Raw genomic sequence first — 20,198 nt, forward strand, 5'->3', positions numbered from 1 at the left:
TTTTATGTTTTATTAAGTTTTATTTTAATTTCAGAGTGTTAATATTCTTGATAACTTATTTGAATTAAAGTTTGGTTTAAATTTGTTTTCTTGAAGGAGGGAATTTTATATCTGTCCGATTTAAAATATTTGGAATCAGTTTTTTCTATAAATATCCGCTTCGGCAAAATTTACCGCTACTCTTTGCCTGCTCTTTGACAGAAATGGTGAAATGTTGTGATCATAGAACCGCAAAACTGTTTTGTTTATTTTTCTCGGCCATTTTTAAATTTTTGTAGCGCGTATAGTTTTATTTATTCCTCCCACTCTCCAGCTATAAAACGTATTTGTAAAATGGAAAGTGAAAACAAAAGTATTCCCAAGAACGTTCCTGATCTTGGAAAAACACCACCTCGTGAAGAATTGATATCCACTGCCGTGAAGTTTTTACAAAATCCCAAAGTGCAGTCTAGTCCACTAGAACAAAAAAGAGCATTTTTAACCAAAAAAGGTGAGTTTGTCATTAAAAATAACTGATGATTTGTATTAATAAAAATTAATATTACAACAATGCGACGGGAAAAAATGACAAAATCAATTTAATAATTTAAAACATGCCAAAAGTATTAATGTTTATACAAAGATTTTATAGTATATTATGGCATGGTCACCAAACCCAGTTATCCTCGATGTGGGAAAGTCGAATGCGCAACTTAAACATAGAGTAACATCAGTTACTCGGACCCAGTCTCGAGTTGCCTGTAGCAGTTTGGGATATTATAGATTATAATTGCCCAGTAATTATGCTGCTGATTAAGTGCTGGATCAGCAGGAGTTCATACCATTTATAGCGCCTTACTTAAGGGCGCTACAGCATGAAATCAGTGGGGATTGAACCTACGACCTCATGTGTGGTGTAGCAAGTGTTCTTACCACTACACCACGCTGCCGGTAATTTAACAGATTTTAACAGCTTTGCCAACAATAGTTCTTTTTTACTTTTGATTTTTTTATGTTAAACATGATCCTGTCTTCCCTCTAGCATTTTATAGTTTTGGCAAGATTTTTAGCAAGGACTTTCATTTTTCTGTTTTTGTTGTGACAACTGCTTTTTTGTATATGTACATGTTTTTGACAATAAATCAATCAAATAGCATTAAAATTTTTAGGTTTATCTAATGAGGAAATTCAAACAGCAATTCAGAGATCAGGAATAACGGAAAATGATTCACAAATTGTTTCTTCAAATTCAGTTCCAAAACAAACATTCAACCAAATGGTTCCACTGCAAACACAGCAGGGTATAACCTAAATCTTTTCAAGTAAAAATTAAGAATTACTAAATATCATACCAATTACAAACTTTTTTAAATGTTTTTAGTTTCTTCCTGGCGTAGGTTTCGGGATGTTTCTGCCTTTGCAATTATAATTGGTGGAGTTGTTTATGCAATCTATTCTTTATACAAAGTATATTTATTTGTTGCTGTTACAGGAAATAAAATTCTAAATGTTTTTCCTTATTTCATAGAAGTACATTGAGCCTTACTTTGTCCACCATCAATTAAAACAAGATGAAAAGTTATCAAGAATGGAAAAAGGAATTAATGAAATAAATGAAGAAATGAAAAAAAATATGATGGTAAAGTAAACCAAAATTTTTAGTTTTTAAAATTTAGTAATTATTTTTTGTTTAGGAACTTCAAGAATCTGTAAAAATTTTGGGAGACCAATTAAGTGAACAAAACCTTAAAATGGCAACAGTTTCAAACAATCTTGCAATTTACAAGGTACAAGCTATTTAAGGCTTATTATGCAAAATGTTAAGTTGTATACATTTGTTTGTGTGTGATTTCTTCTTAATATTAGGCTCAAACAGGAACTAGTGGATTCTCCAATTCTGCATTTGGAGAACTACAAGCTGAAATAACTTCTGTTAAGGGCCTTCTACTAAGTCGGTAAGCTTACAAAATAGAACAAGCAAAAAAAAAAATTTTTAAATGAAAAAAATTACAGAAAAGAGTTTCCCAATATTCCAAAAAACCCACCGGTTATACCAAGTTGGCAGATGAAACCAAAAAATTTGTCACCAAGTTCAAGCTTTTTAAGTGCGGAAAATAAAAAAGAAGAAAGTTCAGTCGAGAATACAATGCAGAATGGAAGTGGAGATGGAGTTGAGAGTTTAATTAAACCTAACTTTGAAAAACAAGAAAAAACTATATCAAATAATGATATAAAAATTGTAGAGCAAAAGGAATTAAAAGAAAGTGATGATGAAGAAATTAAAGGGGAACTAACTGAAATCCATGGAGAAACAAACAGTAACCAGTCAAATGGTCAACCAGTTCAAATAAGTTCCAATTCCAATGGTTTCGATTCAGTTGCCCCAGCTATAAATGGAAGCATTATTCCAAACCATACTAGCTCAATGTTAGTAAGTCCAACAAAATTAAATCCAAAACCTCTGTCAGGTAATGGGCCAACACAACTTGAAGGTGAGGAAGTTGACTAATTTTCTCCAATTCTTGGTTATTGGTGTTATTATGATCATAATACTTGTTTGATTTTTGGCAGTAATTCATTTTTGCCCAAATATGTTTTTAATTGTGAATTTTTTTATTCTGAAAATATTTTGTAAAACTGTTGCAAATTAAATATTATAAAAAAAACAACAATTTAAAAATGTTAAACAGTTTTATTATGATTAAGTTATAAACAGCAGTTAGAAGCTAAACTATGCAAATAGTTTAACACATTCAATTAGTTGTATACATAAAAAAGTTAAAAAAAACAAAACAAATGTACAATAATTCAGATTTCTCAAACATTTATATACAGGTTAATTAAATACAAAACAAGCAACAAAAAGTAAAAAATTAAGTCTTATGTAATTTTAATTTATTTGTTTTAGGTTATTTTGATATAATTAAAGTCCTTAATAAATCATAAAAACCAAGAGAGTTAAATCAGTTGAAAAAATATATGTAACGTTAAATTTATGTTGTTGGTACAGCACGAAAAGGTAAGGCAATTTAAAAAAAGAAACTAGCAAGAGAGTATTATAGCAATCACCACATAAAAACTTTTTTGTTTAAAACATATTTTTCAGCTTGAGAAAACCTTTTTTTTTGTTGGCATAAACATAAGTAAGTAAAAAAAGCCAAAAAGAATATTATTTTTACATTTCTTTGGTTTGTTACTAATACTTAACTTTTTCTGAAAACACCAAGCTTTCGAACAGGAAAATGCCTACATTCCATTTCCCACTGAGTCTATTAAACTGTAAATTTGTTGCAGCTTTTGAATAACGTTCACTGTAATATTTGTGTCGTTTTCCAAACTTTCGTTTATCTAACAATACAGTATTAAATCAGTAATAAGAATTGTGTAGTTAAGATAAAAATATTCAAAATGTTAAGTTTTTAAATATGTAAAAACTAAGTAATTAAATTTAATAACATAAAATAACAAAATTTACTTCTTCGTAATACTTGTTGACAAACCCCCACAATTCCTTTAAGGCAACATTAACGTCAAATTCACAGCCGTGTTTCTAAAAAATATTATGATGAGAAACTCCATGTAACATTTAAACACAAAATTATAATAAGTGCCTTTTTAAGACCAAACTAATTAAAAACAGTTTAGCTTAAAAAAATATTGTCAATACCCTGTTAATTTCAGCAATGTATGCATTCACATCCTGATCACTAACTGAAGGCTGTTCTTTGATTATTTTGTAATATTCTGCAACCATTCTTTTGTAATTTGGAATTTCTTTTGCATAGAGTTGTTTGTTTATAGGTGAATCCTGAATATAAAATGGTAAATTTGACAATAATAAAAAATAATTTGCTGTAGGGCTATATTTAATATTTAGTAAAAAGCATTCTTCCATAATTACTATCATATAAATAAACATTACATTATTAAGTATATTTACTTAGGGATAAATTTTATAAGAGTATTCAGTATTTTGTTGTTAGCTAATATTTGTTTTTTGGCAAAGAATTGAAGAACAGGTTTTTTTATATTGCGAAATTTTTTAAGTAGCAAAGGTTTTGAATTATTATGAAATATTTAGATTTTTCTAAAATTTACAAAATATTTACTTTGGTTGGTTTGTGTTCTGAAATGTTGCATGCATCAATAAATGTTTGTGAAATAACAGCCATTGATGATGCAATTGTGTCTGGTTTTTCAATGTCAAAAACAGACTCAGGGTTCTTTAAGATTGTCACCCAAAACCTCCCCAAAAGACTGAATAAAATTAAACAAAATTAAAAATTACAATTTCAATAATTTTTGTATAAATCTTAACATTATTGAAAAGTAGTTAATGGTAACCTGTTGGTTTTCCATACGTGTAATACTTCTGGATCGACAATATCGTGCTTGGCAGCAATCTCATCCAAGAAATGAAAAAAATGTTTAACAGGACATGGAACGACAGTTTTATCTAAAATAGACTGAATTACCCCATCTACATAATTCTGAAGAATTCCCTAAATATTAAAAATATTTGTTTTTTACAGTATTATCTACATTCTAAACCAATTTCTTTGACACAATGTGTAATTAATTTGCAATTAAATACAAAATGAATATGTAAGACATACCTTCATGTTGATAAGACGTAAAAGGTAGATTTCAGGTATATGTTTATGTCTGTCACGATTTATGGTACTTTCCCGCTTTCCTTCTATATCGTCGCTGTATTTTACCTAGAAAAAATAACTTTGGTTAAAATTAAATATATATTGTTTTTACACAAATAAAAAAAAAATATATTTAAATAAAATGTGAATAAATTGTTTCTTGTGTTCAATATAACCAATGACAAAACAAAATATTTTACCAAGTGATACATCTTCATTTGGTTTTCTTCAGGCAACATAGGTGATAATGCACTTGCATCAGTGCTGTGGTTTGAGATTTCTGATACATTCTACACAGGAATATTACAAAAAAAAAACTTATCAGAATGAATACAAAACAGTCTTACAACTAATAAACTATTTTTGTTAAAAACGGTATTAATATCATTTAAAAAAATTAATTTACATTTTCGTCTTGTTCCTGTTGCTTAGGTATGAGAGCTAGAGTAGCATTGTTTGCTACTTTGTAGTCACTAATTGTCATAAGTCTTCTCCATCTCGTTCCACCTGGTTCAGCAGTGTAGTCCATGTTCGGTAACACAAGGTGGCCTGAAATACCATGCCTCCATTCTATAAACACAATAAATTTAAGTGTATAAAAAGCATTTTGTAAATCAATTTTTTCCTAGTGTTTTATTTGAAACATGGATAAATATAAATTACAAATAAACCAAACAATAAAAAATCAAGTAATATTTTATGTTACATAACATAAAATATTATTTATTGCTAGGTAAATAATTAATTCAATTAGGCAAAGTTTGTACCCTACCTCAAACTTGAATATTACAAGGAAAATTAAAGTTACATCAATGACAATTTTAAGTTAAATTTCTTTCTTTAGAAACTAATACCTATATCAAGTTGGTCTCCTCTTGGTCTTTGTGAAAAAGGAACCCTTTTATATACAGCATCCATTACTTTTTCTTTCACCTGAAAAAAAGTTAATTTTTTTTTTTGAAATTATACATTTTTTGTCAAAGTTTAAGTAGTACATTTATTTTTGAATAAAAGGGGCCATTACATGATACTTTTAATATATAAATTAATTAGCCTCACCAAAATTTAATCATTTACAACATACTTTTTAATAATAAATCAACAAAATGAGTGGTTGACTTTAAATGATTAATATAATCAAAGTTTAACAAACCTGTGCAACTGAATCACAACTTAAAACTTTAACAATAACTGGTTCATCATCAGATTGGTTTGTTGGTGCAATAAACAATGTCTGTTTAACAGTTTGTTAAATTGAACTTTTTGGATTTATAACAATCAAATTAAAATAAATATTTTAAAGTTATTTTTTTTAAGTCAACTTTTTATTTTAAATTTTAGTCGCACAAGAACTGTACACAGTGATAATTTAAAAAAAAATTTAATTTAAAAATATTTTTAAAATAAATTTTTACATACTAAAGTTTCGGATTCTACATCTTCCTTAAGTAGTCTGTCATCATTTAAAGTATATCGAGCTTTACCAGTTATTGCATCCAGTGGTCCTTTGGAAACTTGTTGTTTAATTGCTTTTAAGAGCAGATAAATAGGACTACCAGCTTTTTCCTAAATAAGTGAGTGTGTTAACACATTATTTCTCTGGAAAAACAACCCAACTATTTTTATAAAAAATTTTATTTTTTCAGGTAATAAAATTAATATGATAAAAGCTATTTTAAAATAAAATTAAATAAAAGGAAAAACATAAAATGCGCCCACCCTCAAGTAGGGATATAGACAAATATACATCCAGTTACTCAGCATTTTTTCGGCAACTGAATCACTTCTTCTCATGCAAACAAAAAATAAATAAAAAATGCATGCGAAATAATAATATGACAAAAACAATTAACCTGCAAATCTTATTAATAAAAAAATAAAATAAATAAAATAATAAAAAATATAACTTTGCTTTATTTACCTTCTTAAAATAAGTTTTGGATTTCTTTGAACATTAACTGATATTAAATCAGATATAAGAGATTTGGTTATCCTAAAAAATAAGATTATTTTAAAAATATTATAAAACATTAAAAATTTGCCTTAAAATTTTTACTAACAAACAATTAGGCCCAAATTTTATAATTAACAACATACTCTGTAAAATAATCAAGTTTCTGATGCAAAGCCACGGTAAGCAGTGAGGCAACACTTCCTTTGTCTCTGTTGCTGAAACTTTTTTGTTCTTCCAATGTGTGAATAAAAACAGAGAGGAAATTGTGATTTGATAGTAGAAGTAAAAATTGGCTTAAGCCTTGTTCTAAATTTCCTGGCGGGCGTTTAGAACTCTGAAAAAAATTAATTCACTGTTTTTAGCATAAGCCTCTTGGAAATTAAAACATTAATTTTCTGTATTTTGAACAAACTATTTCATTTTTTCTAGAAAGGCTACTTTATCAACGCTAGTAAGGGTTCTTATAATTAAAAGGTTATTCATTTCTATATGAAAAAAAAAGATTAATAAACATTGGAACCCTTTACAACTATATCTCTTTTTTACCTCCCTTTAAAAGAGAATTTAGTTAATTTTATTCGTCCACAGGTTTTTTTTTTTTGTTAAATGCAAAAGTGCTGAGAAAAAAATTTTGAAAAAAATTTGTTTTTAAAGGGCTATGTTAATCTTTAAAAACGTACAATTTTACATTTACTAAATTTTTTTTAGACATATTCGAACTTAATTCATTGTTAATATTTTCAATCATAAAAGTCTACCAGAGGAAGTGGGTTACCTGTACAGGTTTAAATTAATAGGTTAAGATAATTTTGTTTATATGTTTAGAAAAATGGGCATGGATCAATTGAATAAAGTAGACAATTAAAAAAGAATTCTTTTTACATCATTTTGAAAAAGATACCCCATTTGCTGACATTTCTGATATATACAAGTAAATTTACCTCTGGTGCTTTCATGCAAGGGTGGTAGCGGTAACTTGGAAAGAAAAAATTAGTCACAAAAGTTCGATAATTTAAACAAGGTATCCCATAATCGCCCACATCTGAAGTTAAATCCGACATGTCTATGCTAAGCTCAGCAAAAGCTTTACGAAAATCTGCACGAACAGACATTTCCATTGACTCCATTGCTTTTTGAAAATCATTTCTAGAAGATAAAAATTAGATTTTTGTCAATTTTTGGAAATAAACAACGGTTGGGCAGTTTAATAATTTTTGGTGTGTATTCACATACTTTTTAGTAACGAAAAAATTAAATTATTTATTTAATTTAAAAAAAACAACATTTAACTGACTTGTTTGCCTTATATTTTTTTTTTTTCTTTCGAAAGCAGATGAATACTACAGCAAAAACAACACAAACAAATACGCAGCAGCCAACTACTATCATAATTATATGAATTTCTGTTAGTGTGGCTGGATCTAGGTCGTAAGTAACTTCCCCTATATTCCATTTATTGTTGCCTATTGTAACTGTAACATCATAAGTCTCCCCCTTTTCTGTTAAAAATGTATGTAAAAGATAACTTAAAAATGATTACTTTTATTGCTTGCACAATACCTAATATAGTATGGTAATAATGATAATTTGAGTACTGTCAAAAAAATAAATTAAAGAAGTTTAAAAATTTAACAAAAATAATTTATTCAACTGTACCTGCTTCAGGTAAAAGACAGAGTATGTTCTCATCAATTGACTGAACTAAGCATTGTAGTTTGCCTACCATCACAATAACTTCTTCCTTAGTAATCACTTCTTTGTTTAAATTTAAAACCTAGAATCAAAATTTAAACAATTAAAGCACTGCAAACAATTAAATTTTACTTTTGGATATGGATTTCAACAAGAAAAGCTATTACACAATTTACTTAAGCAATAGTACATTTTATGTGAGAACGTTTTAATTATAAAATACCCTTATTGTAAGAAGTTCTTTTTGTCTTCGTCGAAGATCTTCATCTTTTTTTAAGGGAATAACTTGAGGGTTAGGATAATATTTTATTTGACCAGCATCATTTAGTGGAATAAATAAGGCATCCATTTTCAGCTTCAATGAGGCAGGAAGATACAAACTGTTCGAGATATTTTGGGAAGAGTTTTTGCCTTGGTTGGTTGTTATCTATAAATAATGATAAAAAAGTACGTGGAATTGCTTGTTAAAAGGAATATATAGAAAGCTTAAAACAAACAATGTGACAAAATTTTATGTTTAAATATTAGATTTAAAGATTTTAGAATCGGGTAAAAATATTTTTGTGACTTACCAGTGGACTAGGACAGATCATAAAAGTTGAATTCACAACAGAACACAGTGATTTATATTCGCTTGAGGTAAAGCTTGGAAGAAAATTGTCCAAACTTTTCTTCTTTCTATAATTTTTTAATCTTAGACTATCTTGAAGCATCTGCACAAAACTTCTTTTTTTTCTGAATGGAGGAGTGGTTTCCATACCAAATGCTCTAGAATTTAAATAAAAAATCCCTTTTTTGCCCAACATTAGTCAAAAATTAAAACACTTTTAATTTTATATTGATGACATTTGCAAATGTTAATAAATGGTTAAAGTCAAACTCCTAAACACTTGTATTCGTTTACATAAATTATAACACCAATCATATTTTTACATTACATACTACTTTGCTTTTATAAGAAAATTATGTTTAAAGCAACTTTTCAAACTCACATGAGCTCAGGAGATTTAACAGAAGTGAACGTCGTTCCAATAAATGAAATATTCCTTCCACCAGCTAAAAAACTGGCAAGATGTGGGCCTGATAGGGTGTAAAACTCTTTTACCTAAAAATTTAATACAACATAGCTTAAATATTTCAGTAGTTGGAATTTATTATATTTAGTACAAGACATATTTAGTTTGCTGTATTAAATCCATATTACTTTTTAAATAAATTTAATTGTCTTTTTAGTACAAAATTCAGCTATAGTTAAATAACACACTAGAAATATAAACAAAAATGTAAATACATTTCTGAACATGCACTTACATACAAATGGTAATTTAATAAAAATATTTAAAGAAAGTTGTTCTGCTTTATTTTCTAACCTGTGGGTTCTCTGTATAATTAAAGGCATTTGGAATTACGACTGAAAAATTATCAAACCGAAGGGAAACATTTTGGTTGGACTCGACACTTGGGGACCTTGATGTTTCACACTTGATTTGATCAGACTTTACACTGTAAATTTAAAAATACTTAATATTTAGAAAAATTTCCAAAGTAAAAATAATGAATAACTTAATATTTATCAAATACCTTAAATATAAAAAAAACTTGTTTACTATACAATACAATATTTAATGTGAATTTGAATAGTAATTTTTTTAAAACAAGAAATAAAATTCAAAATAAAACTTACGATCTAATCTCACATGGAAGGCCATTTCCAATGTAAACATAATGTGTTGTACCTGTGTAAAGGTGTTTACCTAATATTTTAATTATAGTTCCCCCAGCTTGAGGTCCCACATCCGATCCTTTGGCCAGGCCAATAATTGTAGGATTTCTAGAAAAAAAGAAAACTTAGTTTTTTAAAAAAAGAAAACTTAGTTTAAAAAAAGAAAACTTTTGCATTAAAACATCAGAAATTGTAGCAGAATGTAATAGTTACATCTTACAGCTGAAGTTATTTGTTGCAACAATCACAAGGCCATATTTTAAAAGTGTTTTGAGGGTCCCTAAGGTAGGTAATCTGTTATAAACACAAATTTGAAGTGCAATGTAGACAGCCCAAAATAAAAATAAATCCAACCAAACAAAAACTACTCATAGAGATAAATATTAATATATAACAAAACCCAACTTAGCAAGCAGGCGGAAAAAGTCAAGTAATAAGTAAGTGTTGTTTTAAAGAGTAACATAAACTATGATATCCATATATTTTTTCAGTGTAGCATTGAAACAAATTTTTGAAATTTTTAGATTGCATTGATGCATAAAGTTTAAAACAACATCATTTAATTTTGACCAAAATTTCAAAATATTCATGCAAACATATACCTATCACATTGTAAATCCTGTCAATAAATATAAAAAAAACTAAAAAAAACATAAATTATGTTATTAAAGTGCTACCTGTATATGAAATCATCACTAGAATATATGGTGTGATTTCGTACTTCAACCATTATCTTTCCTGCCACTTCATTCTCATCTCCTTCCACCTGAACTTCCTTACTTATACATACAATGCTGTAGAACAAAAAAGTTAATCACCTTCACCAGTCATAGTTATTGAATATAAACAAAATATTTCAGTTAAAAAAGTTGTTCAGAATTTAAACAGTTTAACTTGTAAATCATCTTTGTCCCTAAAATCAGTAGAAATTACATTATTTTGATATACTAAATGCCTGTTAAAGCAATTTTTAAATAATGTATTTCTTTAGACATCTCACCTTACAGAAGTTGTATACTTGTAATTTAACAAATCACATGTTTTTCCAGCAACAGTCACCCTTTGCACATCACTTGCTACTGTTCCCATATTAACTCCACTTATATGTATTTCAGTTCCTCCATTTAGAGGTCCACTGAAAGGTTCAAACCCCTGCAATGAATAGTTTTTCGGTACAGTAGAACTAAAGCAAGTTAATATTAATAAGAACAAATAAAATAAGTATAACAAGGCAGCATTTAAACATATTATAACGACCACAAACATTAAAGCTCCCTTACACCTAAAAAAACATGAATTTAACATGTATACAACACATTTTGAATAAGCAGTTAGCCATTACCGATGTAAGTAAGTCAAAATGTAAGCTTTGCATCAAGTATAAAGATTGGGGATTTTAAAAAAGTGCCTTAAGGCGTAAATAACAAAAAACTTAATTTCATAAACATAGTTCACTAAAGTACCATTAAAAGGTGTTAACAAAATGCCTGTCTATTTAAAAGTTAAATTTTAATTGTAAAGCCTATGGTTTTAAAAATCAAAACAGAACAAAAACTATTTAACAGTAAAGAAAATAATTTCTTGCATTTTTTAAAAATGCTTTTTATGTAAAACTTTTATGCGATTAATTTTAAATGTTAACTATTGTGACAACACAATTTATCTCTAAACAACTGTTTAAAAATCCAGTCTCAAAAACGACCAATAATGGAGATACATGAAATTTCTGATAGTCAATGCAAAAATTCTGATAATCAATGTAAAAATCCTACTGTAATTTGAGGAGGTTCACATTGATTTGCATTAGTGATCCAGTTCACATTGATTTGCATTAGTGATCTAGGAGAACAAGATTGTTGAATTGAACATTCTTGTGTATTATCACACCAACCACAGTTGTATTTGGGGGCCGCAGTTGAACATAGACTACAGTCAGAATGATCAACTGAACATTTGTAAAACTATAAAAAATATAATTTAACATGGATCAATTATAATTTCATGTAAATTTGTATTAGAAGATTTATTTAAAAAATTATTAATAAGATTTTTATTTAAACTTTACTGTAATTGGGTTTTGTTGCATATTATCCACAATAAAATCTAGCTTCCAAAAAACTGTAACATTGGCAGATGCTGTGGCCTTTTCCTAATAAAACACAATTTATTTAGTATTTGCAAAAACATACAAACATAAATTTTAGAATAAAGTTTTTACTAACTTTTAAACAAAACATATCAAACGCATTTTCATTATGTAACTAACAAAAAACTGCTCAGACTAACCTAGAGATATAATGCGTTTAGATGATACATTATAAAGCTACATTATTATACTTACACTTGCATAATCATAACTGTGTGGGGAACAAAGTATAGTAGAATTCAATCTAAAACAAAACAATTTCGAATTTTAAATATATTACCATAATTCATAGGCTTAGTATAACAGTAACGTACAATTCAGCTTGGACAGTTATTGAGTCAGGCTCATCTTGAATTTGTATCATGCATCTGTATGTTCCATGATGTGGAAGGTTTCTTGCTGATAATTGAATGCCGTTTTCCTGCCCAACTGATAGTAAAGTGTCTGGTTTCGCCACTGACAATATAGTAGGACACACCTATAATAACAAACATGCTATACCAACAAAAGAAAACAAGAGATTACTATTAAATGATTTAAAAAAGGGTAACATAAACCAAATTTTGTTTTACCGACAGATCAGTTTTACATTGATCTGATTCTTGTTTTTCTTGTGGTAAACAAGTGTGGTCAGAAATACACCATCTACACGGCCATTTACTGGACAAACAGCCAGCACAAGCATTGTCCTTTTGTAAGGATTGGCCATACAAATTACAATCATAAAACGTGGCAGTTGTAGAAACTACATCGACATGTTGGTTGTAGCGAACACTAAGACTTACATTTACAGAATCTAAAAAATACATATGCAGGTCTAATTTAAAAGCCTTTAAACAAACAGGCTTCAAGCAAGAGTATTTTCACCATACAAAATCCTACCAAATTTATTTAACAATTTTACCTTGTCCAGGAAAGCTCAATGGAATATCCTTAGAAGCTGGGGCCTTACAAGAAACCTCTGTAAAGTTTTCATTACGTCTAGTTGTAGCTTGCTTTGTGTGGTTATTGCCAAACACACACTGATACTGTTCACCTGTAGCAAGCACTGGCAAACCATATACCTATACACATTATATTTGAACATGATCAAAGTTACCTTACTGATAAAATAACCTTACAAATGTAATCCCATTATTTAATTAAAAATAATATTATTGCTATGTTAGTAGTTTAAGTTAAGGTAACACATTGTTTAAATTAACTAAATTGTAACAAATAATTAATTCTTGAGTCTTTATTTGATTTCTTGTGGTTTAATTATTATTAACAAAAATTAAGTATGCAGTTTCTTGAAGCTACTTATGAAAATTGAGGAACTAAATTACATGACCGGCAGCATGGTGTAATGGTAAGAACACTTGTTACACCACACATGAGGTCGTGGATTCAATCCCCACTGATCCCATGCTGTAGCGCCCTTGAGTAAGGCGCTATAAACGGTATAAATTTTTGCCGAGCCAGCACTTAATCAGCAGTATAATTTATGGGCCAATATAATCTATAATATCCCAAACTGCCACAGGCAACTTGAGACTAGGTCGGAGTAACTTATGTAACTCTATGTTTATATCGCGCATTCGACTTTCCCACATCGCAAACAAAGATATATATATACAAAAAAACACAAAAAAAATGATTCTGTGCTAAAGTGATTGGTTATTGCTTTATTTATGCAAATCTGCATTATTTTATTTATGCAAATCTGCATTATAACAAAAAACGCTTGTTTAATACACTTACCATAGTAACAATGTCAGCATTAAGCGTTCTTTCTCTCGGGTCAGGTGATTTTGCATAAATACACTGTTTTGTGTTCTGGCCCATCCACCTAGTCCTATCTTTATCAGCTGTGTTGCATTCATTTTTTGTTGAGCACCTTAACAATTACATACTCTTTAACAAATTTGAAATTTTGATATTAAAACATATTCTAGAAATGTTTAATGAAATATAAAGGATACTGTTTTTGTTATAAATATTTAAACTAATAAAAACCCGAAACTTGTTAAATTAACATTAATACCCTCCGAGGTTTAAGTTTAAAAATAAAATGTTTTTTATTTTTTAATAAAAAATTGAAAAAAAGATTTTATTTTATTCAAATGAGAATAAATAAAAAAAAATATATATGGCTAGATTTTAAATCAGTTTGGTCTAAAGTTTGATCCACGTAATCCCATATTTTTGAAAGATTCAGGGATTTGTTGCGAAACAGCTAAATGGGATAAATGCTGTCAATAAGGCAGTTGCGTAACTGTTGCATCAAGTTGCGTCAATAAGGCAGTTGCATAAGCATAATGCAAAAAAATCTGACCAAATCAATATACCTTTAATAAAAGTAAGTAAAGAAGTATGTTACCTGTTTTCAAGTATACACCATCCACAGTAGGGGTCATTAGATTGAATACAAGTATTACAGGTTACGTGTTTACTACATGCTGCCACTTTAATTAACAATACCTAAAAACGAAATCAAAAATGTAAATATTCTGATAGTCAGTAATGACATTATAAGAAAAATATCCAAATATAGGACAATGACTATAGTATTTTTAAGTACACTCTCGGAAATTCATAAAATTAAAAATAAATATAAAAGTAACCTCGTTAATAGCAGTAACATAGAGTTGTGGTACAGCTAAGCCAGGTTGTTGATCCCAAATCATGTCTGTTAATATAGATTGACCAACTGGTATCGAACCATATAACTCACCAGTGTTTAAATTAATCTTAAAAATGTACCAAAATAGCTTGAATATAATAAACTTGAACAAAATTAAACATTATATTTTTTGTATAAAAAACGAAAAATCAACAAAATAATGATCAAATATATAAATCTAAAGTGTAAAAGTAAATAAAGTTGATATAGGATTGAATAACTAAAAAATTAAGACTCTAACTAGAATATAACCAATATTATTTACTTTAAGTATTAACCCAGATTGTGTGCCCACAAATGCAACAACAACATCTTGAACTTTGTTTGTTGTTATCGAAGTAAATTTGTGAGAAGCCTGATATAAGGAATGTGCTTGAGTGTAACTTAGTCGAGTCATTTTCACAGGAAGGTAAAAGGCACCACAATATATCTGTTGGCAAAAAATATTAAAAATGTTAAACACAGGTGAAAAGATCAATATAAAATATTACCTGCGTTGTAAAGTAATAAACTTTTTAAAAGTTAAAATTTTCAATTATTATTAAAAAAACACTATTATTCAAGATAAATTTAAAAATATTTTTACCTGGTATGCCGATGCTTCATAAGATCCATTATAATAACTAAGTGTAAGTTTTTCACTATCAGTTACCATGGAATCTAGACTAACGCTATCACGTAAATAAGGCTAAAAAAAATTGAACAAGTTTTTATAATCCTTAAAAATAAATTAGGACTATTCAAGATTGAAAATATTATATATACATAACAAGACGACTTTACAAATTTACTAAATTTAAATAAATTAACTCATAAATAAAATAATTATAATAAAGTATTTACATGTCCATTGTTATCACATTCATTTGAACTAACTCCAATCACATTAACAACTTGTTGTGTACCATTTAAACCTCTTTGTTTATAACATATTTCCATAGTTTCGTAAAACAAAAAATCCAAATAAGATTTCTCAAAAGAACACACAGCAGATCCAGCAGCTAACAACAATAAAATTGTTGTTTATAATAAAGATAACAAAAAAAAATGTAAGTATTTTATAGTATACACTATACAGGTATTATGACATAACATTCCTTATATAAATACCTTAGTATATTATTAAACATGGGGTTTATTGTAAGCACATATATGTTATAAAGATAATAAATTTTTACAAAATATATGTTGTAAGTTTAAAGTAAATTTAGGTGGCAAATTAAACATTTGCTTTAAAAGACATCAAGTTTTCGATATTAACTTTATTTAAAATGCTAAAGGTAATATTGATGGATGTAACTTTTAGATAGTTTTATTAATTTAGGGTAAGTTAAAAATAACAAGTTGTACTTACTTGTATTAAATAAAATATACAAAGTTCCATTTGAATTTAAATTATTAGGATCATGAGGAGAATAATGAGCACCAAGTATAAAGTTCATGGAATAATTATTAACACAGTACACTGGAAGCTCAACATAGGAGTTAAATATGGGATCACTTTTGCAAATACGAGCAATAATGGATCGATAGTTATTATCTTTGCCCTGAAGTAATTATAACAGTTTTTTATACACAAGTGCATAATACCTAAAATAATTTAGATAATGCAAAACAGAAATATCTGTTTACCAATTGAAATAACTATTTTGTTAAAGTAAAAAAGGTTTTATTAAGATTTATTACATACTGTTCGACTAAACAAAAAGTAGACAAAACCATCATCTCCACCAGTTTCGAACATGTATTTATAATTTCTAAAATCCTTTCTGTTTTGAGATACAACAAGCACAGAAGTTTTTGCTTTGTTGTGAGCCACATCAACCGCATAACCAAATAAAACATTTTCTTGTGATGGGTCAACATTTAGACTGTGTGTTGAAATAGAATTTTCTGGTCTATAAATGTTAAATGGATAAAAAAATGTAAATTAAAAAAAAACATTAATTAAAAACATATTAACTGTTTGTGTTTGTGCACTTTATAAAATAACACCATTAGTTTATTATACGATATAATGAAATAAAACACCTCCATATATCATCTCCATCCGTGATGGTGGTAGCAACATAGAGCACATCATTGTTAACAGTGGGGCCTTGTGTAATTAAACCCACTGTACTACAATCTTTTTTGTTACAAGCTACATAGTCAGCTTCACTAAGCTCAGATTTTTTTTTTGATATTTCGTATAACACCTCCTTAATATTCTTTAGTCTTCTAGTTTTGCATGTGCCCTGTAAATGGTAACTCAATTTATATATTTTTGTTTAAATAACACAAATTATATATATTTTATAAAAAAATGAAATACAAAAAATAATTACAGATTAGGCTTACAAAAAGTATATATAAAACATAAAGTTAATAATACCATTCTTTAACATAAAAACAAATAAGTTAACTAAATGATACTTTAACATATTTATTAAATAATTACCCGAAATACAGTTCCACACACAATCAACCTATCACTTTGAGAGTCAATTAAAAGAAGTTTATTTGTGTTGTTAATCAATGTTGGTTCACACAATTGGTTGTTATTGAAAGAACACAAATCCTTTTTAGTTAATGCTGTTGAAACATTGGCAATAACATGTTCTAGATTGTTGTTAAGTTGATATAATCTAATATTGAAATATGCATTTGGTTCATTTTAATGTACTGAAACCTAGTTTGTTGTAGGCTATAAAAACTCGAGTTTTAACAATTGGGCAAATTAAGTACTAAATATTTTTTTATAAATTTATTGATGTGATAATAAATAATAGTAATTTATCCTTAAATATATATAAAAGTAATTTTTTTTAGATTTTTCCTGCACCAATAAAATTATTAACAAATAAAAATAAATATTACGTTAATGCAAGAAAAACAATTACAAAATCAATTTAATGATTTAAAACAAAACATGTTTTAAAACATGTTATAAAAAAGTTAACACAAAGGTTTTATCTTATATTATGGCATGGTCACCAAATTAATATTATATAAGAAGGGTATATATGGCTTAAGTATGTATATAAAATATTACATATGTATACTTTGAAGAATTGTTAAAGTATATATGAGTAATTTGCTGAAGACCTTTAAGTATAAAAGCCTTTTTTTAAAAACCCTAAACTACTTCATGATCTAATTTTTTTAAGTACCTGTTTTGAGCTGCAACATAGACAAACCCAAGTTCGTTATCAACAGCAAGATGATTCATAATTAACCCCGGCGGTGAAAATTTATGTTGCACATAACGGGACAATTCTAAAGAATCTAGTGGGCTTAGTTTACTAGCAACACATCTGGCAATAACTGTCAGTATGAATAATAATGCCCACTTCATACTAATAATCCAAAACTTTTCTGTTTATTACTTTTCAGTATTTAGGTTGTATCAGTTCTTCATTTAAATTTTAAATAAGTAGATTTTGTTTGTGTAACCCTACACAGTTGGAAAAAATCAAAAATATTAAAAGTTTTAAGTTTTTAGTAGGATGGAAAAATATAAGAGTTTTGCCACCCGTTTAGTATCAACAGTTTCTTTACATTTTACTTATATATATTAAAACAATAAAATTTGATAGGTAGATAAATTAACTTTATTTTAACAACCCCTACTGAGTTGAGTAGCTTAGAAACTTTGTTTCAATGCAAAAGATAATGCAAAAATAAAATTTACTATGCCAGATACTAATTATTTTGTAAAACTTAAGAAGCTAAATTTCCTACAACAGAGAAATATGCCAGTAAAAATTTTAAAATGATTTTGGCGCAATATTTCATAAAAATGTTATCAAATTTTGATTTAAGTCACATTTAGGTAAAGCATCTTGTCTAACATTAGAGTCAAAAACATTTTGGTGTTTAACGTGGGTTGTCTGTCTATTAGGAGTAGTATTTATCTAACTGCTTTAATTATACTCGTCTGGGATCTCTATTAGCGTCGTCCGCCCAGTTAAAACGAGTAGAACTAAAATGAATGCGCAAAGACAGAAAGAGCGGAATGTACAAGAGAAGATCAGGGTAAGATTATAAAAGTTTCGTATTTTATAAACTTGGTGGACGACATTAAAAGAACTCCAAAGCCCTGTCAATCTATAGTAGAACATACCGCAAAAAAACTTACAATGAAATCATTCTCCTAACTCTCTGGGGGTAGTACTAAAATACGGGATACGAAAGGTATGCGGGGTGCGGGAAAAAATGTAAACGTTAACAAAAAGACGCTAAATGCGGAAAAGGACGGGATTTTTATACCCTTCTCCAATCTTCCCTTGCACTTTATAGTCGTTTTAGCATCATTCTATTTACTCCTATGCCTTTAAAGTCAATCCCGCATTATCCCTAAGACCTTGAGGTGAATACTGCATTTATTCCGCAGTAAAGTACAAAAATGCCGTTCCATCCCGTATTCCGCGGATTTTTATTAACGTTTACATACGGTCCCGCACTATCCCTCATCCCGTACTTTAGTATAGTCCCTCTCTGGCTGTTATTCGTATAACCAGATAACTGCATCAGTTTGTGTATATTAGCTACTTATTTCATTTAAAATGACTCCACCTGTCTGGCTACAAGAACAGAAGTGGTAACTATAATATGCTAACTATTTAATCAGGGTAATTGCATTTAAACTTACCTTAATTTTTGCTTGTGTATATGTGAATTGCCTAAATTTATCATTTAAATTTAAAAATGTCCTTTAAAATATGCTGTTAGTGCACCGGATAAATGCATTTAGCGCCTTATAAAAAATTATAATTTTCAGCAGAAAGTAGTCTTTTCAGGTAATTTTAAGTAAGACAAAATAAGAGGACTGTCTTTCTGCAAGAGAGCTGGCAGAAAGTAGCAAAGAATTTTGCTCGATCGAAAAAAAATAGTGATTCCAAATATTTTTTAATCGTACAAACAACATTCTTAACGTTTTTAAATTAAAATAAAATTAAACAAAAAAATAAATTAAAACGCCATGATAGGTAAGTTGTCAAAACCCCCAATTTGTGACGTTACCTTATATAGCGTATAGACGTCACTTATATAGCGTATATTACGAAAATACAAAGTTTACACTTGCATTTGACCCCTTTCTAATATTTGTTTATTTTTTTAAAAAAATGTTATTGTTGGGTACGTTGTTCTTCACAAAATTTGTAAAATAAATTTGAGCGACATGATAATTAAGTTGTTAAAACCCCTGATTTGTGACATCAGTGACAACACGTATTCCAGTTTAGTACAAAAGTTTAAAGATTATCTAGTGCGTTTGACAATTTTTTAATGTTTTGTTTAATTTTATTTTTATTTAAAAGTGTTAAGAATGTTGTTAACTTATTTTATATTAGGTTTGATTTTAATTTGTTTTTACGAAAGGGGGTATTTTACCACAGTTC

At 28.2% G+C, this 20,198-nt stretch overlaps 2 protein-coding genes across 2 annotated transcripts; one reads left to right on the plus strand and one right to left on the minus strand.

The window, feature by feature from the left end:
• The first annotated feature begins 97 nt into the window (after window positions 1–97).
• On the plus strand, window positions 98–2,792 carry LOC145749480 (peroxisomal membrane protein PEX14-like). Its single transcript, XM_082565255.1, has 7 exons — window positions 98–490; window positions 1,149–1,280; window positions 1,361–1,446; window positions 1,508–1,618; window positions 1,674–1,766; window positions 1,846–1,934; window positions 1,993–2,792. Exons 1-7 carry the CDS (start codon window positions 334–336, stop codon window positions 2,486–2,488), a joined length of 1,164 nt encoding a protein of 387 aa, XP_082421381.1. The 5' UTR covers window positions 98–333; the 3' UTR covers window positions 2,489–2,792.
• LOC145749479 (plexin-B2-like) lies at window positions 2,658–18,333 on the minus strand. Its single transcript, XM_082565254.1, has 41 exons — window positions 17,967–18,333; window positions 17,255–17,441; window positions 16,846–17,051; window positions 16,505–16,712; window positions 16,169–16,361; window positions 15,658–15,815; window positions 15,401–15,502; window positions 15,080–15,244; window positions 14,756–14,881; window positions 14,512–14,612; window positions 13,893–14,028; window positions 13,054–13,213; window positions 12,722–12,945; window positions 12,464–12,627; window positions 12,345–12,393; window positions 12,069–12,152; window positions 11,776–11,964; window positions 11,004–11,155; window positions 10,681–10,797; window positions 9,965–10,111; window positions 9,651–9,783; window positions 9,273–9,385; window positions 8,853–9,048; window positions 8,504–8,707; window positions 8,245–8,362; window positions 7,883–8,087; window positions 7,530–7,734; window positions 6,732–6,922; window positions 6,556–6,627; window positions 6,354–6,420; window positions 6,054–6,200; window positions 5,788–5,868; window positions 5,489–5,567; window positions 5,041–5,204; window positions 4,835–4,924; window positions 4,596–4,700; window positions 4,324–4,481; window positions 4,089–4,236; window positions 3,647–3,787; window positions 3,455–3,529; window positions 2,658–3,327 (listed from the first exon to the last, which is right to left on the minus strand). The coding sequence occupies exons 1-41, from the start codon at window positions 18,149–18,151 to the stop codon at window positions 3,226–3,228; spliced, it is 5,847 nt and encodes a 1,948-aa protein (XP_082421380.1). The 5' UTR covers window positions 18,152–18,333; the 3' UTR covers window positions 2,658–3,225.
• Window positions 18,334–20,198: the final 1,865 nt, after the last annotated feature.

Source organism: Corella eumyota, chromosome 4, assembly GCF_963082875.1.
Source record: "Corella eumyota chromosome 4, kaCorEumy4.1, whole genome shotgun sequence".
Lineage (NCBI taxonomy): Eukaryota > Metazoa > Chordata > Ascidiacea > Phlebobranchia > Corellidae > Corella > Corella eumyota.

Bases quoted from the DNA above. Each gene is read 5' to 3' on its own strand.
- LOC145749480 (XM_082565255.1), top strand. From the start codon at position 334: ATGGAAAGTGAAAACAAAAGTATTCCCAAGAACGTTCCTGATCTTGGA. The intron at 491-1,148 runs GTGAGTTTGTCA...TAAAATTTTTAG, and splicing joins AGCATTTTTAACCAAAAAAG to GTTTATCTAATGAGGAAATT. The intron at 1,447-1,507 runs GTATATTTATTT...CTTATTTCATAG, and splicing joins CAATCTATTCTTTATACAAA to AAGTACATTGAGCCTTACTT.
- LOC145749479 (XM_082565254.1), bottom strand. From the start codon at position 18,151: ATGAAGTGGGCATTATTATTCATACTGACAGTTATTGCCAGATGTGTT. The intron at 6,421-6,555 runs GTAAATAAAGCA...TTGCATGAGAAG, and splicing joins CCAAAACTTATTTTAAGAAG to AAGTGATTCAGTTGCCGAAA. The intron at 5,205-5,488 runs GTATTAGTTTCT...TTGTGTTTATAG, and splicing joins AGGAGACCAACTTGATATAG to AATGGAGGCATGGTATTTCA.